At 42.3% G+C, this 24631-nt stretch overlaps 2 protein-coding genes across 4 annotated transcripts in view; one reads left to right on the top strand and one right to left on the bottom strand.

Moving 5' to 3' along the window:
* Positions 1–7155: 7155 nt before the first annotated feature.
* LOC115162385 (zinc finger and BTB domain-containing protein 18.2-like) lies at positions 7156–14129 on the bottom strand. Of its 2 annotated transcripts, XM_029713637.1 has the most exons (3): positions 13970–14129; positions 13053–13221; positions 7156–12631 (listed from the first exon to the last, which is right to left on the bottom strand). In XM_029713637.1, exon 3 carries the CDS (start codon positions 12615–12617, stop codon positions 11043–11045), a length of 1575 nt encoding a protein of 524 aa, XP_029569497.1. In that variant the 5' UTR covers positions 12618–12631; positions 13053–13221; positions 13970–14129; the 3' UTR covers positions 7156–11042. The 2 variants fall into 2 exon arrangements, with proteins under 2 accessions (XP_029569497.1, XP_029569496.1); XM_029713636.1 differs by lacking the exon at positions 13053–13221.
* Positions 14130–17675: 3546 nt separating this feature from the next.
* LOC115162386 (RAC-alpha serine/threonine-protein kinase) overlaps positions 17676–24631 on the top strand; it is a 44853-nt gene continuing 37897 nt past the window's right edge. The window contains exon 1 of one of the 2 annotated variants that reach the window (XM_029713640.1): positions 17676–17863. The gene's annotated coding sequence lies outside the window, so the exon portion shown is untranslated. The remainder of the gene's footprint in view (positions 17864–24631) is intronic. The other variant, XM_029713639.1, reaches the window with a different exon arrangement.

A 24631-nucleotide genomic window follows, 5' to 3' on the forward strand; every position in this document is an offset into this window, starting at 1 on the left:
CTTTCCCTGTTTGCTACTTTGCTTGTCATGCACAGTTTACGTGCAGCTCATATGTATGTGTTTAATTTCAATCATGAATGACTCATGCTGCCCATAAGGGAAGTGGAGGTAGTGCAAAGTTATAGTGTAGTAGGCTATGTAACTGAATGTTTAAAACAAGGTTGTTCTACCAAGTAGTAGTAGTAGTAGTAGTAGTAGTCTATCAAAGCTGCAGATGGCAGCATATATCAAGGTTTGATTCAGACATGAGCTGGTAAAAGATTCCTGTGACTTGGCTAAATACACTGCTTTTGTAGTCATCACTTTTTCTTGGCTCTCGTCACTTACTGATTTCAGGGTCATGTATTATGCTTTGTGGATAATTGTTCTCGGTTGTGGACATACCCGGAAGTGCAGATTACCAGTCGAACAGGATTGTCATGTCACCCAGGCCCTGTCCAGAAACAACCCAGAGACCATGTGTCCAACTCAATCCACAGAGGGCCGAGTGTCTGCGGGGATTCGCAGACACTAGGCCCTCCATGGAATGAAACACGTACATTTGAATGGATTGGCTAGGTAAGCAATATGGTGTAAATTCCATCTGGCCTATCAGAGGACACAGTGATGCTACTTCTGTATGGCTTTTGCCCATCTAATCCTTTTAAGTTTACCTCAAGCGCTTCTGGAGTAGGACTCATTGGAGACTCATTTTTTCTTTTCTGAATATGTGAACACTCTAGGTCCTAGCCTATGACTCATATCCCTATGTATTAGCTACAGGTATTCATTATGAGATTATACTGGAGTCCTTTGGAAACAGGCATTTGAACACGAGTCACACCAATGCTCCGCAGGTCAGTTGTGGCTCTGGTCTATGGGGATCTCTCTGCAGTTGGTGTCCAAAATCAGTTCTGGCTGGGTGAGCAGACAGCTGCTGGGTGGCCAGGTGTCCATCAGTCAAAGCACATTTGTTGGAAATGAAATCTTAAACTGGCTACACATCACTGGAAATAGGCTGCTGAGGTTGTAGGGCATGTACACTCTACAGGACTTCAGAATAAGTTTCAAGTTTTTGTCACGTGCACAAGTACAGTGAAATGCCTTGCTTGCTCTTTCCCAATAATGCAGGAATCAATATCCGTAGCAATAAAATAAAAAAATTCAAGTAGAACAAAAAAACATGATAAATAGAAATGAGAAAGTAAGCAGTTCCAGGGTCAGTGACAATACCACATTTACAATGTGCAGGGATACTGGAGTGGTAGGATAAGATATGTATAAGGTTACTAGGCATCAGGATATATAAACAGTAGTAGCAGCGTATATGATTTTTATTTAACCTTTTAACTAGGCAAGTCAGTTAACAAGTTATTATTTACAATTACGGCCTACCCTGGCCAAACCCTAACAATGCTGGGCCAATTGTGCGCAGCCCAATATGGGACTCCCAATCATGGCCAGTTCTGATACAGCCTGGAATCAAACCAGGGTCTGTAGTGACACCTCTAGCACTGAGATGCAGTGCCTTAGACCACTGCACCACTCGGGAGCCCTGATTGTGTATAGAGTCAGTATGAATGTGGGTGTTGGAGTATCAGTGTGTACTGGATGCTTTTCAGCGAATTCCATAAAAAATAACATTTGTAAAACATTTAAAAAGTTAACCTTTTTTAGATAAAACTGTACTAAATATAATCACTATTTTGCAAAGGTGGTCTACAGTAGCTTCAACGGCACTCTGTAGGGTGCCAGAGGGAAACCTAGTCAGTTGGACAACTGAATGCATTAAACTGAAATGTGTCTTGAGCATTTAACCCAACCCCTCTGAATCAGAGGTGCAGAGGGCTGCAATAATCAACATCCACGGCACCCAGGGAATAGTGGGTTGACTGCCTTGCTCAGGATGACAGATTTTTACCTTGATCAGCTCGGGGATTTGATCCAGAAACTTTTCAGTTACTGGCCCAACACTCTAACCACTAGGCTACCTAACAGTTCACTTCTGTCTTCCTCTGGGTACACTGACTTCAATACAAAACCTAGGAAGCTCATGGTTCTCACCCCTTTCCATAGACTTACACAGTAATTATGACAACCTCCGGAGGATGTCCTCCAACCTATCAGAGCTATTGCAGCATGAACTGACACGTTGTCCACCCATTCAAAGGATCAGAGAATGAATCTAGTACTGAAAGCATAAGCTACAGCTAGCTAGCACTGCAGTTCATAAAATGTGGTGAGTAGTTGACTCCAAGAGAAAGACCGTAGTTGAACAGTTTTTAACAAATTAATTTATTCCAAAATGAAAGGAGAGTTTTTTTTTTTTTTTTAACTTTCAGTTTCACTTAATGTTACTTAGCTGGCAAATTATGCTATCTAGTTTAGCCCATTGGAACACCCTGCTCAAACAGAGGGATGCTATGTTAGCTAGCTAATAGAAATAAGGCCGTGCTCATGAAAAAAAAAAAAAACCTCCCTCATCATAAACGGCACTGACCGCCACTGGAAGAGCATGCATATAGTGAGTGTGCATAGTAGAGTCGTGCAAAAAACAAAGGTTGATGCAGGTTGTCCGAGTAACCATTTTATTAGCCAATTGGAAATCTAAAGGCTTGGGGATAGAAGCTGTTCAGGAGCCTTATGGTGTCAGACTAGCTCAGGTACCGCTTGCCATGTGGAAGCAGAGAGAACAGTCTATGGCTTGGGTGGCTGAAGTCTAACAATTTTCCAGGCCTTCCTTTCACACCGCCTGATATAAAGGTCCTGGATGGCAGGGAGCTCGGCCCCAGTCATGTACTGGGCTGTCCCCCCCCCCCCCCCCCTGTAGCGCTATGAGATCGAGGGTGGTGCAGTTGCCATACCAAGCAGTAATGCAGCTAGTCAAGATGCTCTCAATGGTGTAGCTGTAGAACTTTTAGAGTATTCGTGGGCTCATGACAAATCTTTTCAGCCACCTGTCGCACTTTTCGTTTCCTGTAATCCACAATCAGCTCCTTGGTTTTACTGACTTTGAGGAAGAGGTTGTCCTGCAACCTGGTCTCAGAGCATTTCGAATTATTCTGTATGTAAATCTGAGACACTCAATTTAGTATGATACTGTATGTTATGTTTTGTATGGTATATATTCATTTGTGGATGTCCATCGCCCATTTTGAATGATATGTTACAAATTACAATTTGTATTATACTGTATGTTACAATTTGCAAAACATACCATAAGTTTAGCAAATTTGTAACATATTGTATTTTACGAATTCTAGCTAGGTGGCAAATGTTAGCTAGGCTAGGGGTTATGTTTTGGAGTTAGGTTCAAGGGTTAAGGTTAGAGGAAGGGTTAGCTAAATGGATTAAGCTTAGGGGAAGGGTTAGCTAACATGCTAAGTAGTTTCAACGTAGCTAAAAAGTAGTAAGTACTTGAAAAGTTGCGAAACTGCTATAGTTGTCTGTGATGAGATTTGAACTTGCAACCTTCGGGTTCCTAGACATTTGCGTTAAATGCCTACCTATCCACCCAGACCAACTTCCCCACTTTAATTTTTGCCTTAAGTAACCATCTGTCTTATTTAAACACACCAAACGTTACATACACTATACCCAAAAGTATGTGGGACACCTCTTCAAATTAGTGGATTTGACAATGTCAGCCACTGTATAAAATCAAGCACACCGCCATGCAATCTCCATAGACAAACATTGTCAGTAGAATGGCCTTACTGAAGAGCTCAGTGACTTTCAACATGGCACTGTCATAGGATGCCAACTTTCTAACAAGTCAGTTTGGCAAATTTCTGTCCTGCTAGAGCTGCCCCGGTCAACTGTAAGTGCTGTTATTGTGAAGTGGAAACGTCTAGGAGCAACAACAGCTCAGCGCGTGGTAGGCCACACAAGCTCACAAAACGGGACTGATTGCTGAAGCTCTTAAAGATCATCTGTCCTCGATTGCAACACTCATTACTGAGTTCCAAACTGACTCTCGGCAGCAACGTAAGCACAAGAACGCTTAATCGGAAGCTTCATGAAATGGGTTTCCATGGCCAAGCAGCCGCACACAAGCCTAAGATCCCCATGTGCAAGGCCAAGCGTCGGCTGCAGTGAAGTAAAGCTCACTGCCATTGGACTCTGGAGCAGTGGAAACGCATTCTCTGGAGTGATGAATCATGCTTCACCATCTGGCAGTCCGACGGACAAATCTGGGTTTGGCGGATGCCAGGAGAACGCTACCTGCCACAATGCATAGTGCCAACTGTAAAGTTTGGTGGGGCAGTAATTAATGGTCTGGGGCTGTTTTACATGGTTTGGGCTAGGCCCCATAGTTCCAGTGAAGGGAAATCTTAACGCTACAGCATACAATAACATGCTAGACGATTCTGTGCTTCCAACTTTGTGGAAAAAGTTTGGGGAAGGCCCTTTCCAGTTTCAGCATAACAATGCCCCCGTGTACAAAGCGAGGCCCATACAGAAATGGTTTGTTGAGATCAGTGTAGAAGAACTTGACTGGTCTGCACAGAGCCCTGACCTCAAACCCATCGAACACGTCTGGGATGAATTGGAACGCCGACTGCAAGCCAGGCCTAATCGCCCAACATCAGTGCCCGACCTCACGAATGCTCTTGTGGCTAAATGGAAGCAAGTCCCCGCAGCAATGTTCCAACATCTAGTGGAAAGCCTTCCCAGAAGAGTGGAAGCTGTTATAGCAGCTATGGGGGGACCAACTCCATATTAATGCCCATGATAATGGAATGAGATGTTCGATGAGCAGGTGTCCACATACTTCTGGTCATGTAGTGTATCATACTAATTTGAGTGTCCTGGATTTATGTTTACTATATTATGTCCAGTCTATGAGACTAGGCTGTGTCCTGGCACCACACTTTCAGGTCACTGACTTCCTCCCTTTAGGCTGTCTCATCATAACTGGTGATCAGGCCTACCACCGTAATGTCATCAGGAAACTTGATGATGGTGTTGGAGTCATGCGTGGCCATGCAGCCGTGGGTGAACAGGGAGTACAGGAGGGGACTAAGCACACACCCCTGTGGGGCCCCGTGTCGATGGGTCAGCATGGCGGAGGTGATGTTGTTTACCCTCACCACCTGGGGTCGGCCTGTCAGGAAGTCCAGGACCCAGTTGTAGAAGGAGGCATTCCATCCTTTTCCTTCTAAGACTGGACAGACTTGGACATCAACTGCAGTGGAAGCATGTGGCTTTGTCTTTCACCCATTCTTTTGGGGACCAGCTGTGCTCGGAGTGCGAGCGCCGAGCCCAGTGATACTGCTGCTATAAATATGCGTCATTGAGTGTGAGTAAGTGGCAGCTGTGCAGTGGACCAAGGACACAATGTCTTGGCACTCCCCGGACGAGTCACTCCAAACAAGGGAACCCCAGCATGAACTGAACACCAGTGATATGTTTTATGTATACAACTGTCTTCACTAATTCACTCCTTCATATATTCAACTTCTTAATGTAACTTATGTATTGTAGGGGAACTTGAGTGTAACCAAGTCAATTATGTGAACAAATAATTTTAACACAATGTTAAAACAGAGAAAGCCTTTCCACAGTGTGTTTGTGAGTTCATTGTTACTGTCTCTCCATGAGAGCAATGTGATGGTGATTTGTCTGCGAGTGAAAAGAATGTCTATGCCGCAGATGAGTGTCTTGATAAGAGAATCGAGACTGGATGTTTGTACCAAGCTGTTTGTTGCTGGGAGTGTGTGTGTGCCCTTTTCAAGTTTGACCACCTGTCTTTTGTTAAGAAATAAATAAATAAACATGGGCCACACCAGCTGTCCCTGGCAGTCCGTTCAGAGGTCAAGGGCTCCCACCGCTGGCCTTGTGAGGTGGTGGACACTTACAACTTTCATCTCAACTTCCCCCAAGTCTGCCTCTAAACTGGGGAATAAATAAAAACAGAGTATTGTAGAGGTCAAAAACCATCTAAATGTACCAGGCTTAAAGGTCCTGGAAAGTTTTCACTATTCTATCATTTAACTCAAGGGTACACATCACAGCCCTGACATCCAACAGTTAATCCTTATCACATGGCCCATACTTTCCATTCTCAGGTTTGGTTCATGTAGATAGAAATCTATACATGATGGCCTAGTGCAGAAGTGACATCCAGATCATGCTGTGAAATCCCTGAGAACTGAAGTAATGTTTACAGTGTGAGGGCCCTTATTTACTGGGAGGTACTGTACAGGAGGCCGTTCAGGGTGTTTATGAATGATCTCCGGAGGACCTTATTTTCTTTGTGCTGTGGATGGCTGGCCAGCACCGCAGTGTCATCTGTCTGTGCATAAAGTAGGTGCTCGGGAGTTGGAGCAGACAATGGGAGCAGCTGAGCTACTACCCACGCACACAATAGTGGTGGGATGAGGCCAAGGTTGGGGCGGTAGTTCGGGGGTGGGATGGGGTCTGAGTGGATGCTGCCTTGTCAGTGCACCACAGAATGGGTGTGCTGGGTGGGGGAGGATGGTGGGAACTCCCAATTCATCCCTATTGGTAATGCATAGCAGAGCAGCTGGATTGCTTTAGATGTGCAGTGGGGGAATAATTAAGACCCCTCTGCAAAGAAAATGACCAGCGAATTGGAATGGAGATCCCCAATTACTCATGGATCTTTTTGTTTGTTTGCTCATGTATGTAAATTAATCCAGAATTTTAAGTTTAAGTTTCCTTTCTTTAAAGGAAATGGAAGGTGATTAATATAAGGATAAATAACAATTGAAAGTATTCATAGGTATTTTCTCTGCAGACTATTGTCAGTAACTCTGGAATAATGACATGCCACCGCTAAAGATCCTGTCCTTGGGATGCAGTTTATGGTTTCAATGGGATAGAGACTAAGACCCACAGTATTATCACATTGTGTTGTCAGTATACAGTCCTCTCATTACCCCCACACTGATCGGGTGTTGCTGGTGCGCAGGCAACAATGAAGACTCTCCTTGACAATATCTAAAAGGTCGGTACTGGAAAAATCAACTAAGTATTACTTCTTCAATTTCCCATGACAATTATTATACAGATTTATGGAGGAAAATCCTGTCTCCGTTCAGTATGACTGTCAGTAAAGAACAAAACACAGGATTGAAGAACTAAATCAAAGTGGCCAGAGCTGTGCACATACACATGATGTGGAGGAAACACAAGAAAGAAATCCACAAGTCACAAAAAAGGGTTCTGTTTAATCTATGCATCATTTTAATAAAAGACCTAACTCAAGATTGTCACATCTCCACAGCACACACACACACACAAGAACACTCAGAAAGCACAAACAAAACACACACACAAAAAACAGATACAAATAAATTGCCTCGAGTTCTACAATGTCAATTCTGCATAAGATTGCCCCCTAATCTATAAACCACTAACACAGAAGCAATTGATTACTATAAAATATACCTTTCTTATTAAAAAATTATATTACATTCTAATGGCACTTCTAAAAAATCTATTAAAAAGATTTCCATTAACATTTAGTAGCATCTTTCATTTTACAAATCAAAATTCAGACAGTCAAATGTTGCACAAGAAACAATTCAATAAATATTTCTCATGAATATACACAATTTCACAGTCTTAACCTGCCAAAGACAAAATTCCAGTATTAAATGTAACCTAATACTCAGTTTTAGACCGTAAAATCCTATAGCATGAATTAGGAAAACGTACCCCCACAATCAGGAGCATAAATTAAATCTATATCTCAGTGTTTCACATTAAACATGACATCATATGGAACACAATTAGGTTCATTCCTAAACATGGACTTGGCTTAGAGCCAAACAAAACAAATAACTGCGTACAGTTTGCTTAACATTACATTGAATTCCAGATTAAAAACTTTTACAAAGATTTCAATTCATTTGACAGTTGCGAACTCCAATTCTGAAACTCATCTCTAAAAGCAGCAGAAACAATGGGCTTTGTTGACGTTTTGATACTATGAAAAAAATAGATATAATAATTAACAGAAGTTTGTGTGGTCATCACAGCAGTCTGTAGCAAACTCGCAGTGTACAGAAAGGGCAACTCCAGGTGCAACACTTGTGTCTGCAAGGCACATTCTGTGATGATCCTGGAGATATAAATAATGACTGAGAAACCAGCAAGAGAAGATTTTACATAGTTTTCTAACCCTGCACAGCTGCATGAGAAAAACAATAAATCATTGTTTCAACTGCATCATGTAAAAAAAATTCCTTTCAAAATACACGAATGAATCTACATTCCTGTGTTTTGATTGAAATACCACTCATTGTTAACACTACATGACATTTCTGAAAACACACAGCTTCATGAAATATTGGGAAACGCATTCCAGTGGGAGGATGATGAAATAGGTATAACTAGATGTTAATAAATACTACCTACATACTACTTTTCCTATTATAAAATTCAGATTAATCAGTGTTGCAATACCTCATCTCAAACAGGTTCTTGAAACACCAATGGAGTCGCTGTGGTATCCTCTCCACATAAAAGAACAATGAAGCACTTATCTAATGCATGCTGGGAATTGAGGGCTGTTCTTTGATGCCTCCAGACAATGCACCTGTTTACTGTCTCCCAGGTCTCTCGTTGCTAAATGCATTTCTCACATTCCAATGGCTCCATTCAATACGAAAAGTGCAAAGAGAGACTCATGCTGCCTTTTTCCCAACAGCGAAAGCAGAGATGCAAAATTATCCCTTGAGAACTACCTGGGACAGGAGAACAATGCTCGTATTGTAGGATTTCTATAGATATTCTATACCATAATCAGTGTGTTTGGGCTTGTGAACAACTGCTTCCTCTGCTGGAACAGCAGTCATAGCAATATTATTCCCTTTTCTGATATGTAGTGAAGAGATGGCCTATGAGACCTTAAATATGAAAAGGAAACCAAATTCACTGGAGTGAGACAGGAAAAGGAAACCAAATTCACTGGAGTGAGACAGGAAAAGGAAGCCCAAACCAAGGGGGAGGGAAGACATGAAACTCTTCCCTAAGAGATTGAAGCCTTCGTAAGACACCTTGCTTTCTCAACTCTACATGTGTTCTTGTAATAAAGAGAAACGACACTGATAAATAGAATATATATTTACATTAAATATACAAATAGTAAGAAATAGCAGCCTAGACAATATCAGTGTTGAAACTATATGCATGCTCAAAACAAGTGCTTCGCTACGGGTGGTGAGACAAATCTTGAATACTTAATTTAAGAATTCTGTGTAAGATACATTAACAGACCAATTCATTACAGTAACTGGATTTGCAGAAAGTAATAAAAACAGCCCCAATACCAAGGCAAGACATCAAAAGTCTTTCAAGCTTAGAGAAATTAGCTCATCTTAACAGATCACACCTAAACTAAACCCTGAACCAAGTTAAACTAATAAATAATTCTGATCAAGTCTTCTCAGGACAGATTAAACAAATTTCTTGGACTTTTAGTGCTACTCACCTTGTAGGAATCCATATATATAGCATCAAAATGAACCCAACTACAATGAGATCCTTCCAACACATAACAGGCTCATAAAGTACATATTCTGTCCAAGGACTCTGTCAAGCTAAGTTTCACCAAAGGTTTCACTCAAACGTTATCAGTAGTACTTCAACATTAACAGAAAAATAGATAGGACAGTATAAGTGTAAATGCAAGGGGCGAAATAAACTGATGAAGTTCTGATGAACGAACAGCGTGGCAACAAAGATATCCACAGTACACCATCTCCTCAGAGAAGCACTGAGGCACACAAAGTATATACTTACCACCTCACCTACTCTCTGCCCTGTCTATCGGGACATGTCTCCAGCATTATTACATGGACAGCAATGGAATATTCACATGTGGTTACCCTTTCTTCTACTGTGCCGAAATACAGAAAATTAACCCAGAAATTGAACTTACTAAATAGAAGTCAACAACTATTAATCAATAAAAGAGCTTGATTTATGGCACATTTATTACATTGTTCTAAATACACTGATTAGTCAACTGGCATACTATCACAGAGTGACCAAGTTATTTCCTGGTATTAATGCACTGTAAACGGAAAGTGCTAACCACGTTTTTGAAGGCCCACAGATTAGTTGTATTGATGGCAAGAGGTCCCATGCTTGCCTGAGAACAAGAGGAGTGTCAAGAAGTTCAGTAGGCACCAGTGATACAGGCATTCTTTCACTTCATAGTGAAACTGTTTTGCATCATGCTAGAGTGGAAAGGTGATAGTACAATTCACTTCTAAATGTTCATTCAGCAGCCTGATTCTAAGCCAGCTGTGATGAACATTGAAAGGCCAGTGCAGCAAAAAAAGTAATTCCTTCAGGACAAGCTCCATTTTACTATGATATTAAAAACCCTTGCTACTCATCTTTCTGAAAGTCCTCTATTCTAGGTAACATTATTTATGTGGTCTGCTTCATTCCTACCATAAAGAAAATGTAAATACTAGCTACCCCCCCCCCAAAAAAAATCCAGTATTCCAACTTCAAATATTTTTTCAGTGCCTTTTGATATTTGTTCCTGTTAAGCATGTAGACTAATAAATAAGGTTGGATTTAAAAAAGAAAATATACTGCTACTCTTGGACGGTTTTTGTTTCTCCTTCCCCATGTGCACTACTCAGACGTTGTTCATCCATTCAGGATATTGTGCTATAATTTCCTTGCACATAAGGTATGTACATAGATATGTTTATTTTAGCAGAATACTCTTCATCCAGCTCAGCAGTTTTGCAGTACCAATACAGAAATAGACAAGTGCAACTGATTTGTCCACCTTTAACATACAGAATATCCAGCTTGAGTTGAAAAGCATGTTAGTTTTGTGCAACTAAATCATATAGGCCAATGACAAAGCCCAACATCTTTCCAGTGAAATCCAGTTTTGTGCATTCTGAAGTTGCTACAATTTAACTTAAGAAATGCCAGAGTAGAATTCCAAAAGGATAAGTCATTATTCATTTGTGAATATGTATAACTAGAGAAGTATACGCAGTAGTACTCAGGGAGTGATAAAACCTTACTCTGTCTTATTTCATGGCACTGGTGAGAAGGGTTTATCCAATGGCGAGGGTCTTGACAAGGCCACAGTGGAACTTGCGGATGTGGCGGTACAGGTCCCCAGACTGGGTGAAACGCCGCTCACACCACTTGCAGGCGTGAGGCTTCTCACGTGTGTGAACCACGGCATGCCGGCTCAAGTTATGAGAGTACTGGAAGCTCTTGCCGCACTGGCCACAGGTGTACGGCTTCTCGCCAGAGTGTGTGCGCTCATGCCGCTTCAGGGTGTACATGCAGGAGAAGGTCTTGCCACACTGTGAGCAGGTGGGAACAGAGCCGTCAGGGGAGAGCTTGGAGCGCGCCCCGTCCTTCTCGCGGAAGTGCGAGCTGAGGTGCAGTTGGAGCACATGGGGACTGGGGAACACTTTGCTGCAGAGTGGGCACACACACACCTGTTGCCCCGGGGGCAGGAGCACCCCACTGGAAGTGGAGATGTCCGAGGAGGCCGGGTCATCCTCCTCCTCGCTGTCCCCCAGCAGCCTCCCCCTCCTCTCCTCGCCCTCTCTGCCTCTCGTGCTCTCCCTTCCCCCACAGCTCTCCCCCTCCTCCATCAGGTCTTCCTCCTGGGAGAGCAGGGCCGCCGTGGAGCCGTTGTTGCCTGGGAAGAGGGCAGTGAACCCTGTCACCACTGAGCTCCTGGCACTATTCCCAAAGCGCTGGCTCTCCGGGCTCATCGACTCACTGTCCTCCTGCTCTGACAGCAAGTCGTGTTCGTCTTTAACAAGTGGCTCAGTGCCCTGCTGCTGGCTGTCGAGGGCCAGCTGTCCTGAGACGTAGGAGGGGTGTAAGGGATCTCTGCTAGACAGTGGCTTGAAAGACAAATCCAGAGCGCAGTCCATGTCATCTGAAGCCCGGGACCTCTGGGACAACAATACTGTGGAACTACTGACATCAGCTTTTGTTTTTCCAGCTGTTTGGACGCAGGGCTCGGCCTCTGCTAACACATAATTGACACCTACAAGGTCCGGGGACCTGCCAGGGTGACCATTTGCCTTCTGCCTGCTCTGTGCAGACCTATCACAATCTGTGACAGCCAGCCTGACTTTGCTGTTGTCCATGTCAAACTCCTCTCCCGGGGGGGCTCTCTGGTGCGGCTGCTGTGTCCGTGTCTGTCGCCGGCCTGGCCCTGGCTGCTTGCTGTGCAGCTCGCTTTCTGAGGAGTTCTCCTGTGTTATCCCCTCAGTAACCTTCTCATCCAGGGTGGATAGTTCCTTATCTTTCAGCTTGCTTTTGCACACTTTCACTATATCATACATGTGAAGGTAACTGGCCGCAGCCAGGACATCCTCCACTGGCAGAGTGTTGAATACCAGCTTCCCCTCATACATAAACTCAAGGAGCAGACTGAAAGCCGGGGCTGTCACAATGTCACTGCTCAGATGCACAACGTCCCTTTTGTCTGGCTGGTCCCTGTAGAAGAGATGGAAGTACATGCTGCATGAGGCCAGCACGGCTCTGTGCGCTTTGAATCGCGCCTCCCCAACAAGAACAGTGCAGTCACAGAGGAAACCTTGGTGACGCTGCTGACTCAGGCACTGCAGCAACTGATGGCTATGGTCTGGGAACTCCATTCTTCCTTCATAACCTGATGAAAAACAGGAAAAACTGGATATTGAATAAACGAAATGCAGCCATTTAGAGGGTGCCACAGAGAGTTAACAACTCATCTGGTGTTTGAGGCAACTACAAACAAAAGTATCCCAACCCCAAAGGAAATGTACAGGAAAAATAATAAAACTTGCAGAAAATGACAAAGTAGTCTATCACTGCAAAGCAAACATTGGCAATCAAAACGGGAGACTTCCACATACAGTTGTGAACAAAAAAAGTTAAACTCGGACTTAATTTCGCCATTACAATATGGTAAATATCCTTTTCATATCGACTTCTTTACGCATTAATATGCCCTGCTTAATCAATGTAACATTTGTATATTATTCAGATTTCTTGACTTCAACTTGCGGTGTCTGTTTATCAGTGTTATCCAGTAACTAAACGTCTCCTACCTTTCTCTCCAGTGACCAACAGCAGTCCGATTAGTTGATCATTATTTTTTTGCGCTTCCCATGAAAATGCGGACAGGACGGACCAGGCACAGTCGCACACACAGACCAAAACTCTGTCTATTCGGCTGTTCGTGTTTACTGAACAATCATGAGGAACCGTTCAATTTACCTAGAACGCAAAAAAATAGACGGACAAACACTCAGGCTTGTGAATACCAGCACTCGCCCATCGGGCAAGGTTAAGAAAAAAGCTCGGGGGAGTGAGTAAACTGGTGCACTGTTCGCTAAATACACTGCAAGCTGTGGAGTCAGCTACTCTGACATCACCGCAATGGAAACGCTACCTCCAGCGGTGCTCTCCTTACCATATGTTAGCCTACTCCGAATCGAGCTACGTACAAAAAAGAAAGTTGTTTCAGAGGTTGCATCAGTCCCAGCACTAAAATATTAAACTTTTTCCGACAATTCGTCTATTATTCAAGTAACAAAAAACACTTGACAACAGTCAATGTGGTTAACTTTATAATGCGTCGTTGTTCAATTTACGCACTGGTCAACCAGACTTTATACACAAATAAAACCTTTATTGGTTTAACAACATTTAAAGTAAATAAAATAGCAATAGACCAGACGAAAAGCACAAACATCAATGTCCATATCATACTTTTAATTAGGCCTAACATATAATAAACCCGACCATACAACCATTTGCTTTACGCGCACTAGTTTGGCCTGTTTTAACGTAAGGAAAACTACAAGCATGCAAGAACGCAGGAAGATAAGCCTACATGGTCGTAATGCATGGCATGAAGCCTTTAACAGCAAAGGAACTCAGCAACTGTCGCTGACCAAGCCAACAGCGCAGTGTATTATAACTTTCGGTTTCAACATTTTCATTGTCAAACCGCAATACTTACAGATATTTGCCAAGTCACCGTATTTTTCTAAATGTTCCGACGTCCTTTCATGATGTTAGGCCAGATGTTCGCAGCTTCTCCTGTCGTTTCTTTAGCTCAGTTCGACCCAGGCAGGCAAGCTGCGCTCAGTGCTGTGTGTCAAGCAGGTTGTTAATGGACCAGTCTCGCGATAACGCCGACCACAATACGTTCTGTACTACTGCATGAACTCGCACAGAGGCAGCAAGTAGCAATGTTCCTTGAAAACCCAATTTGACCTAAATCCATCTCCCTTTTCTGGAATATGTCCACCTGGGAATTGATTGATGCTTTGAAAGACTTATGTGCTTAATATGTGCCAACGTTATTGAGAAATGTCTTTCTTGTCTTTAATGTAGGTCTATATGGAAGAGACAGTTATGCTCCGGTTCTATATATTTGAATCTGAGAAGGAGTCAGAACAAAACATTTGATAGGCTATTCCAACAGATATGTATTTTATCTTGTTGGTACAATTTATATTGAATGGGATGGAATTCCCTGGCCCCAGAATACATCTAACCATGAAGCTATTGCAACTTGCCATAACCCCAACTCTCTGTCACATCTATAAGAACATGTACACTTCGATCTTTTCTTTTGGACTGATGGAACCTGTTCAATTAACATGTTTATTTCTCAATGAGGAGTTGATCACAAGCAGTGCTGTAGTGGTAGAAGTGAGTATACTCTACTTTGGCAAAACATTTCCCAACGACCCACCCAGTGAAGGAAACGACCCCCATGGAAAAATTAGATGACAAACACTCTGGATGATCTAAAATGATCAAAATATTTTATAAAGACTTCCTCATATGCACTCTCCTGTTCTCTGTAGATCTCCCCTCTTTCAACATTTCAAATGGATATTTCTATCTCTGTCCATGAAACCGCTCACATGTGCAGTGAGCATTTTAGAATAGTGTTTTCTGACAAATTCCATTTTGGAACATTTGATCGTAGGTCTACGGCCGTGTGCACATTTCTGTGCTTAAAAGGTAAAGAAATAATAGTTTATCATCATTTTAAGCTAAATATTCTGATCTGTTCCATCAGCTTTGTTAATTGATACAGCGTATACCTCCACTACACTACTTTGACACATATCATAAGGATTTATTGTGAGAAATTAACATCAAAATACAGATTTTGCTCATTTTCACTGATCTTAAAGGGATATTTCGAGATTTTGACAATGAGGCCCTTCATCTACTTCACCAGAGTCAGATGAACTTTTATGTTATGTCTCTTCTTGAAGTTTGAAGGAATTTGTAACTAGCGCTAGCACAATTGCTAACTAGCGTTAGCGCAATGACTGGAAGTGATAGACTATCACTAGCATCGGTTCGTGGAACTACCTCTAACTTCCTTCATACTGGACACAGAGACAAAAAAAATGGTATCCCATAGTATCCCTTTAATGGATTTCTAATGGCATGTTTTCAAAATACATATGTTGAGGTAAAGACGTTTCTCATTCGTTGAACATTTCAATTGCTGTAGTTTATAAAGCACAGCACAGATAGGGGCTTCAAGTGCAGCTGCTCATCTTGTGGCCCCTCCCTACCCACCCTGCAACTGCTTCAGTCATCTGCCCTATGTTCCAGCTGTTGTGTGTTTTGAAGGGCCATTTGCGGCTACTCTCTGCCCCTTGACACAGTGGGGAATGAGTAATGTGAAGAGAAATGTCAGGCACTGGTCAGAAGAGGCCATGGTTAAAGATTCTTATCCAGTTACTGCTTTATTCCATTTTAGTCTACCATTGACATTACATCTATAATCACTTTGGCATCTTGTTCCAACCCTTGTCCACATGAACCTAAGCAAAGCGTAAAAGAACAGAAGGTATATTTCTTTGTGTTCTCTCTTCCTGTAGGTTGATATTGATTTTAGTAGTAAAAATATCCATGATCTATTAAAGGCGAGAGAGAGAGAGAGAGAGAGAGAGAGAGAGAGAGAGAGAGAGAGAGAGAGAGAGAGAGAGAGAGAGCACGAGCACTTTCTGGAGGTTAATTCCTCCTCTCTGCAATCATCAATGGCATTCTCCCCCAGAATCACTCCTCACTCAGACAGACAAAGACCCTGCATTCCTCTGCAGTCTGCAGCCAGCTCAGCCAGGCACAGTTGAACCATATCATTCATTTGGACCAATGGGCTCATCAGGGGGCTGGATGTAAATGACCACTGTTTACTTGAGGGATTTATACATTTTAAGCATGCTGCCTAATTGTCACTATTTATATCAAACAATTTGTTCTACTGGTTTCCCCCCTAATCTATTGAATTGAATCTTGAATAATAATAAAAAAGCAACTGTGGTTTTGTTTTGTTTTATCATGAATGGTATTGTATTGGTATTGGTTGACACTGCAGAGTTAACTGTATGAAAATCATACTCTCTCTTGATCTGAGCCTTTGCTTTGACATAGAAGCTGCACGCTTCGATGCTCCTATATATCCTATACATATTTAGCAGCAGGACATCAGGTGTGTCTTCTTTTACATTATCTCAAATACTGAATGCAGTATTCAAGTTTTTCCAAACCATATCATTTGGCACCAAACAGATTTAATGCTAAGCAAAGTATGTGAGTAAATAGCTATACAGAAACAAAAATAGCTTATGTCAGATGGCAGCTACACTGTCTGCGTAGCGTTTTCTCGTTGTTTTTGAACAGATAGAAAGAGGAAAAGAGAGACAGGCGGTGAGGAAGCAGGATTTATGCTTGTCTGGTAGAGCAAACTAAACATTGTCCTTTGACCTTATGAAAGAGAGATCAGTAACATCTCATGGTAGGATACTCCACTACACTACTCTCCACTAGGGCAAAGTTTCAATCCAGGGAGGACGAAGTCATCACTGAAAAACAACAACAGGAGGTTACTGGTTACAGTCGGTCAGCCCTGCTTCTATGAGGTTATTGCCTACAGATGGTCAGCCCTGTTTCAAGTTGTGAAGATCTAATTTACAGTACAAGTGACAATGAGGGGAAATGGCACAGAACTGGAGGGGGAGGCAGGGGGTCAATAAATGCTTCATCAAAGGGAGAGGGTTGCCAGTAGCCCCATCCTCCCCCACCCGCCTGCCGTTGAGATATTACTCAATAATTACGCAACCTTTCAACAAGTCTCTGTCAAAACAAGTGTGTTGTTAGAGGCAGCACATTAATATGTCTAATGCTAAACATAGGACTGGTAGTATCATATGCGGCAACACATTAATATGAACCTTTGTTCATATAGTAAGAAACACATGGTGCAAATACAATATACATTCTCATTGGATCAGAACGTTATAATATTTGACCAGATAGGCTGTCTGTTGGTTATCATTTTCTAATTAGTTATGATTAGTTAAATAAAGGTTAAATAAAACTAAATAAATTATGTAGACTACAAGCATTCTGTGGACTAGGCTATACAATATCCAGTATCAGCTGATCAAATTGATGACAACACTGTCAAAAGTGACGACAGAAGAAATGATGTGAAAGTGAAGTAAAACAATATACGTTCTAGAATGGGATGCCTCTGATGTCTCAACCTATATACAAATATATATTATCTCCAAATATAGAGAAAAAAAGCATATATTCAGAATATTTTAGAGTACCCTATGTTAATGTTGGCCTGTGCGCCTTTGAGTAGCCACTTCTGTGGATCGCAGACGGGGGGACCGGCGCTAGGACCTGGGGGATAAGAATGCCACAGAAGCATTGCAGACAGAACGTTTGGGAGGTGTAGTGGAAGAAAGGCGAGAAAAACGGAGTAAATGAGAGCACGTTTTGTCCAGATTATTGAAGGATTTATCAACTAAGTAAATCGCCGAAACAGCTCATTATAATGCAACGGACACACTATTGAAATCTTGTCCAGGTAAATGCCTACATTTTGTTTCTCGTGTTGACTGTGAGGTCGACTGCTACTAGAGGGTAGGTCCCATTGTATTACATAGGATGATGCGGTTACTCTCACTCACGCTGCCCTGCTAGGCCCCATATCCAGTCTAAAATCGTTAAATGTGCGCCTAAATTGAAGTGCATTCCTGAAAACTGTTTATTTCCGGGTGCAGTTATTTTTGCAGGTGAAGTTATTTAAGTGTTTAAACTTTAACCTTAGTAGAGGTTGTGCCTCAAATAATACTAAAATGTTTTTTTGTTTTTTTAACATTGTAATTTATTGAGAGCTTTTTGAACAGGACGCTTATGTCAGCCTTTGAGACAGCCTACAAGGCAGGCCGGACATGTTTGTGACGTTTTTACTGCACGTTAATTTCATACAAGTCACCTACTACAGGAACTATCAGTTTTCTAAATTAACTTTATGGACATTTTAAATTACTATACAACGGGTCTTAAAAACAAACGTTGATGTTGATGTTGTGTTTGTGGCCACCCAGTCATTAATTTCTCTGAACGTTCGTCAAGACAGTTTATTTTGTTTTCTAATCTGTTCGTCTGTATGTCACACGAGATGACATATTTTACTGGCTTCATTCCAAGTTCCACGATATTTTACATTTGGAGTATTTTAAGGCAGTCAGCCACGTTGTTGCATTGTTACAATGTAGCGATGCCCGAAACAGTACACAACTTGATACAAAGCACAGCAGCAGCTTGTGACATTGGTCTGAGGCTGGTGAAGTGATGTTGTTACTGTTTGACCCTGTCTTTCCTGGGAGATGCTGACCCCCCCCCCCCCAGGATCGTTGCCTGGCCCTCAATGCACATCATATGACTGTCCTTCTCTCCCCAGTCTCTCTTTGTCACAGTCACAACACTGCTTCCGTCCATGTGGCTGCAAGCAAGTTGTTTACATTCTGAACTTCAAGCCCTCAAATCAGCACCAACAGCATATAATGGGATTGGGGGATTCCATGTGCAGATACAAGATGCTGATGAAGTGTAACCAATTGTTAGATTTTTGCAGAGGAGACGGGTGAATGTTAAGAGTTGCTGCCTTTCAGATTCAGAACATTTTGGTTATTGAACTACACTAAGTGAATTGGATTTACACCTGGTAATGGAATTACAGTAACGGAATTACATCATGGGTCCCTGATATGTACTACATAGAAATGCATAATTATACATATGAATGTCATTCTCCTAATGTTTCACAATTTTGGACTTTACAGTGAAACAGAGTTAAGTATGGTATATTGTACTCCACACTACTGTACTATATTTTTCTCTACTTTATTGTACTGTATTATATTGTGCTCTTCTCACGGTACTGTATTGTCCTGTATACTTTACTGTGCTCTACTCACTACTGTGCTGTGTTATCCAAACTTGTGAAACATACGTCTGATAGGTCTGGACCAAATTTGATCCTGTCTTTCTGGACGTTAACATCAAGGCCTGGGTGGACTGACCAAATTTCTACTACTTTTCAATGCCCATTCACTGTAAGATGCAAATAAACAAAGTCAAAGATGGCTGCACCCATTGCCTGAAAAATATGAGCTTAGTTTGGCCACTTTTCAGCATATTACATATCTTCAATTAACTTGTTACAGTGTATACAAGACCCGGAGCACCTGACTTGACAAGTCGTTTACTGTTTTTGACAAATCACAAAACATTTTATTTGCTAAATCACAAAACATTTTATTTGCTATCACCTCACAGATCATCACACCAGATACAAGCCTACTGCCTAGCCTACTGCCTAGCCTACTGCCTAGCCTACTGCCTAGCCTACTGCCTAGCCTACTGCCTAGCCTACTGCCTAGCCTACTGCCTAGCCTACTGCCTAGCCTACTGCCTAGCCTACTGCCTAGCCTACTGCCTAGCCTACTGCCTAGCCTACTGCCTAGCCTAGCTCTAGTGTGAAAGCTAAACACTGATGAAACCATTTCAGGGGTGGATGGGGTTCATTAAACAGGACAATAACCCAACACACCTCCAGGCTGTGTAAGGGCTATTTGACCAAGAAGGAGAGTGATGGAGTACTGCATCAGATGACCTGGCCTCCACAATCACCCGACCTCAACCCAATTTGAGATGGTTTGGGATGAGTTGGGCTGCAGAGTAAAGGAAAAGCAGCCAACAAGTGCTCAGCATATGTGGGAACTCCTTCAAGACTGTTGGAATAGCATTCATCATGAAGCTGGTTGAGAGAATGCCAAGAGTGCAAGCTTTGAAGAATCTCAAATATATTTTGATTTGTTTAAACCTTTTTTTTTTTTTTTTTTGGTTACTACATGATTCCATATGTGTTATTTCATAGTTTTGATGTCTTCGCTATTATTCTACAATGTAGAAAATAGTAAAACATTTAGAAAAACCCTGAAATGAGTAGGTGTGTCAACTTTTGACTGGTGTTTTATACATTTATTACGGGGAGTTTGTATTGTTTGAGAGTTGAAGCATATCTGAAACGTGAATCTGGGTTCTCTGGCTGCTGATGTTTTAGGTTTAACAAATGCCTTAGTTCTTTTCTGATGTTTTAACGTTCATTGTCAAACAATTGTATTTATTTTAGTCGTGCTTTTTCTTACTACCCTTTTGGAAGATAACAGCCATATTAACATCATTTGTGTTACTTGCAAATTGATTAATACATTTGAGTGATTTGTCATTTAATTCTGCCGATTTGAGTGCTTGAATGAAATTTCCTGCTCTCTGGAGCCCATCTGTATTTTTGATTCAGTTTATACAGCTTACTGGGCTCTCTCTCTCCGGGTTGTCCAATCATTTTCAGAAACACATTTATTTGGTTATGGTCTGAAAGAGGAGTTTGCTTCCTGACAGTGACTGCATTGATGGAGGAGGGATCCATGAGAGTGATTGCATAATCAACTACACTAGACCCAAGAGCTGAAGAATATGTGAACCTCCCCAAAGAGTCCCCTCTGATCCTTCCATTAAGCATGTACAGGCTTAATGCTTGACTGATGTATTAGCTCTCTACCACATTTGTTGATGGGACAGTGAAGGTTGCTACTTTGTATAATGGTTGGTGGTTTGTACAGAGTGGTTTGGCCCAACACATGGTTGTTGCCCTGTGGGTCTATACAGTCAGGCTCGGACCTAGTCCTAGTGTTCCAGTCGCCACACAGCAGCACATTTCCCTGCACCTGGAAATGGCTGTTTTCTGCTTGAAGGACATTTAAAGAATTCCTCATCGAAATATAGTGATTTTGCTGGAGTAGTGTAAATGGCACAGTGATACAGTTGCGGACAAATACATTGGCACCCTTGAACTTTTCTTAAATAATTCTATTTTTTTTTCTAAAATAGGTTTTGTTCTCCACATCTTGTTGTTGGATTGTCAAAATTGCAGAAGCAATTTTATTTTTGTAAACTTAAGTTTACAATTTTTATTTGGGAAAGTAAGGGCAAACGGCAAGGACAAAACTATTGGCTCCCTGGAGCTAATACTGGTTGCACAGGCATTTTTTGTTAATTCTGTTTCCAATTTGGTAACAGAATTTACGAGTTTTACTCACTAACCATATTTGTATCAGTAAAATCAAAATAACTAACTGGTAGGTCTACCATTACTTGTTACTTCTGCAAACTTTCATTATTCTCCCTCATGAGGGAGAGAAATGAGAAAATATCTTAAAGACATGTTGGGTTTTTGGTAACAGAATAACAAGCCACAATTTCTCCAACAGTAAATATGTGTTGCCAGGGGTCTTAAGACATCAAAACACAATGTTAACGTTAAGACTTTTCCTGGTAGATATTTTCTAACACACCTTTTACATCTGTTAATACAGAAATCAAAGCGTTTACCTATGCCTAATATTTAAGATGGGTAAATGTTAGAAAAATGTATATCTACAGTGCATTCGGAAAGTATTCAGACCCCTTCCCAGATATCTTATTCAGAGCCTTTGCTATGAGACTTGAAATTGAGCTCAGGCGCATCCTGTTTCAATTCTCATCCTTGAGATGTTTCTACAACTTGATTGGAGTCCACCTGTGGTAAATTCAATTTATTGGACATGATTTGGAAAGGCACACACCTGTCTATATAAGGTCCCACAGTTGACATTGGGTGGGAGAGCAAAAGCCAAGCCATGAGGTCGACGGAATTGTCCGTAGAGCTCCGAGACAGGATTGTGTTGAGGCAAAGATCGGGGTAAGGGTAGAAAAAACATTCTGCAACATTGAAGGTCCCCAAGAACACGGTAGCTTCCATCATTCTTAAATGGAAGAAGTTTGGAACCACCAAGACTTTTCCTAGAGCTGGCTGCCCGGGCAAACTGAGCAATCGGGGGAGAAGGGCCTTGGTCAGGGAGGTGACCAAGAACCTGATGGTCACTCTGGAGCTCTGTCAGAGTTCCTCTGTGGAGATCGGAGAACCTTGCAGAAGGACAACCATCTCTGCAGCACTCCACCAATCAAGCCATTATGGTAGAGTGGCCAGATGGAAGCCCCCCCTCTGTAAAAGGAACTTGACAGCCTGCTTTGAGTTTGCCAAAATGCACCTAAAGGACTCTCAGACAAAGATTCACAAGATTCTCTGGTCTAATGAAACCAAGATTGAACTCTTTGGCCTCAATGCCAAGCGTCACGTCTGGAGGAATCCTAGCACCATCGTGACGGTGAAGCGTGGTGGCAGCGTTATGCAGTAGGGATGTTTTTCAGCGGCGGGGACTGGGATACTCGTCAGGATTGAGAGAAAGATAAACGGAACAAAGTACAGAGAGATCCTTGATAAACTGCTCCAAAGCGCTCAGGACTTCGGCGAAGGTTCACCTTCCAACAGGACAACAACCCTAAGCACACAGCCAAGACAACGCAGGAGTGGCTTCGGGACAAGTTTCAATGTACTTGAGTGACCCAGCCACCGCACGGACTTGAACCCGATCGAACATCTCTGGAGAGACCTGAAAAATAGCTGTGCAGCGACGCTCCCCATCCAACCTGACAGAGCTTGAGAGAATCTACAGAGAATAATGGGAGAATCTCCCCAAATACAGGTGTGCCAAGCTTGTAGCGTCATACCCAAGAAGACTCAAGGCTTCAAAGTACTGCGTAAAGGGTCTGAATACTTATGTAAATGTAATTTCTTTTTTTATATACATTTGCACACATTTCTGAACCTGTTTTTACTTTGTAATTATGGGGTATTATATGTAGATTGGGGGGGAATATTTAATCAATTTTAGAATAATCCTGTAATGTATCAAAATGTGGAAGAAGTCAAGGGGTCTGAATACTTTCCAAATGCACTGTATACCTTCATTACCCAAAACTCTTAGCTTTCATTTTATACCCAATTTGATATGCTTCTGTGAACTTCACATGTTGTTGCTCATTGGGTCCTTTTCGATGGAAAGGCCCTACTGCTTTAGTGTTTCCCCATATTAAAAGTGTATGTTATGGTTTTCTGGGTAGCTGTGTTTTTGGTTGGATAGGTTTCTCAATTTCTTTCCTAGGTTTTTGCACGCTACAGCAAACCATTTCTCATTGCTGTAAATGTTCTTAAGTTTTCTCCTTGAAGTCTTTTCAATTTGATATGTTTATGTCAAATATACTGTTCAGGCTTTCTAACTGCTACTGCTAGGTGAATACCTTCACTATTGCAGGGAAACATTTTGTCTAGGAAATTTTTGGGGACATTTTCTTGGATTGGAAATCTTCCATCTATAGCATTTCTTAATAGCATTCAGTGTATTGGGCTTTGATGCCTCATGGTTGACTATTGCTCTGTTCAAGTAGGCTGTGATCTGATAGGGGTGTCAGTGGACCGACTGAACCCGCTGAGAGACTCTGGGTTGAGGTCTGATAAAGTAGCCTGTAGTACTGCTGCCAAGGGATGAGCTGTAGGTGTACCTACCATAGGAGTCCCCTCAAAGAATAGCTTTCACTATGTACATAGCCAGCGTGCGACAGAGCTGCAGGGGTTGTGACCAATTGTGGGGGGGTTATGTTGTGTCTAGGGGGGCGTATGGAGAATGGAATGCTCTCCCCTTCAGGTAGGTGTTTGTCCCCCTGTGTGCTGAGGGTGTCAGTTTTTCTTATCCAGTTCTGGCTTTTAGGTCACCACAGACTACAAGTCCCTGGGCCTGGAAATGGTTGAGCTCCCCCTCTGGAATGGAGAAATGGCTTCATTGAAGTATGGGGATTCTATAGGGGGAATATAGGTAGCAAACAGGAGGACATTTTTCTCTGTTGAGATCATTTCCTTATTTATTTCTAGCCAGATGTAAAATGCTCCTGTTTTTGATTTAATTTAATAGTGTGTTAGGTCTCTCTTTCTGGCTCTCTCTGGCTCTGTGTGTGGCTTCCCTGCTGCATGACACTGATTTGCATTGAATGGGGTGGCCCCTGGAGCGAGAGCCAGAATGATGAATGATTGAAAGGGAGGGAGGGAGGGAGGAAGGGAGGGAGGGAGGGAGGGAGAGAGTGAGCGAGCGAGCAAGGCAGGCAGGCGGGGCCCACTGGACCATGTGACCTGCTGTCAGGGTACTGGGTTCATTCAGTGGCTGCAGTGGTGGCTGAGTCCTGGCGGTGTCCCAGCTTTTCCACAGGCCACAGTAGCGACGGCTGAGAGTGCAGAGGCTTGGTCTGGGTTTGTGATCACAGTTTGAAATGATCTCAATGTGGTCTACTCTGCTCCAGTGGACAGGCCTGCTCTCAGTCAGTTTCCCTCAGAGCTTTGTCTCTACCACTGTGACAG

Source organism: Salmo trutta, chromosome 25, assembly GCF_901001165.1.
Source record: "Salmo trutta chromosome 25, fSalTru1.1, whole genome shotgun sequence".
Lineage (NCBI taxonomy): Eukaryota > Metazoa > Chordata > Actinopteri > Salmoniformes > Salmonidae > Salmo > Salmo trutta.

What these genes read in the sequence shown, in the direction of transcription:
- LOC115162385 (XM_029713636.1), bottom strand. Translation starts at nt 12,617, where the DNA reads ATGGAGTTCCCAGACCATAGCCATCAGTTGCTGCAGTGCCTGAGTCAG.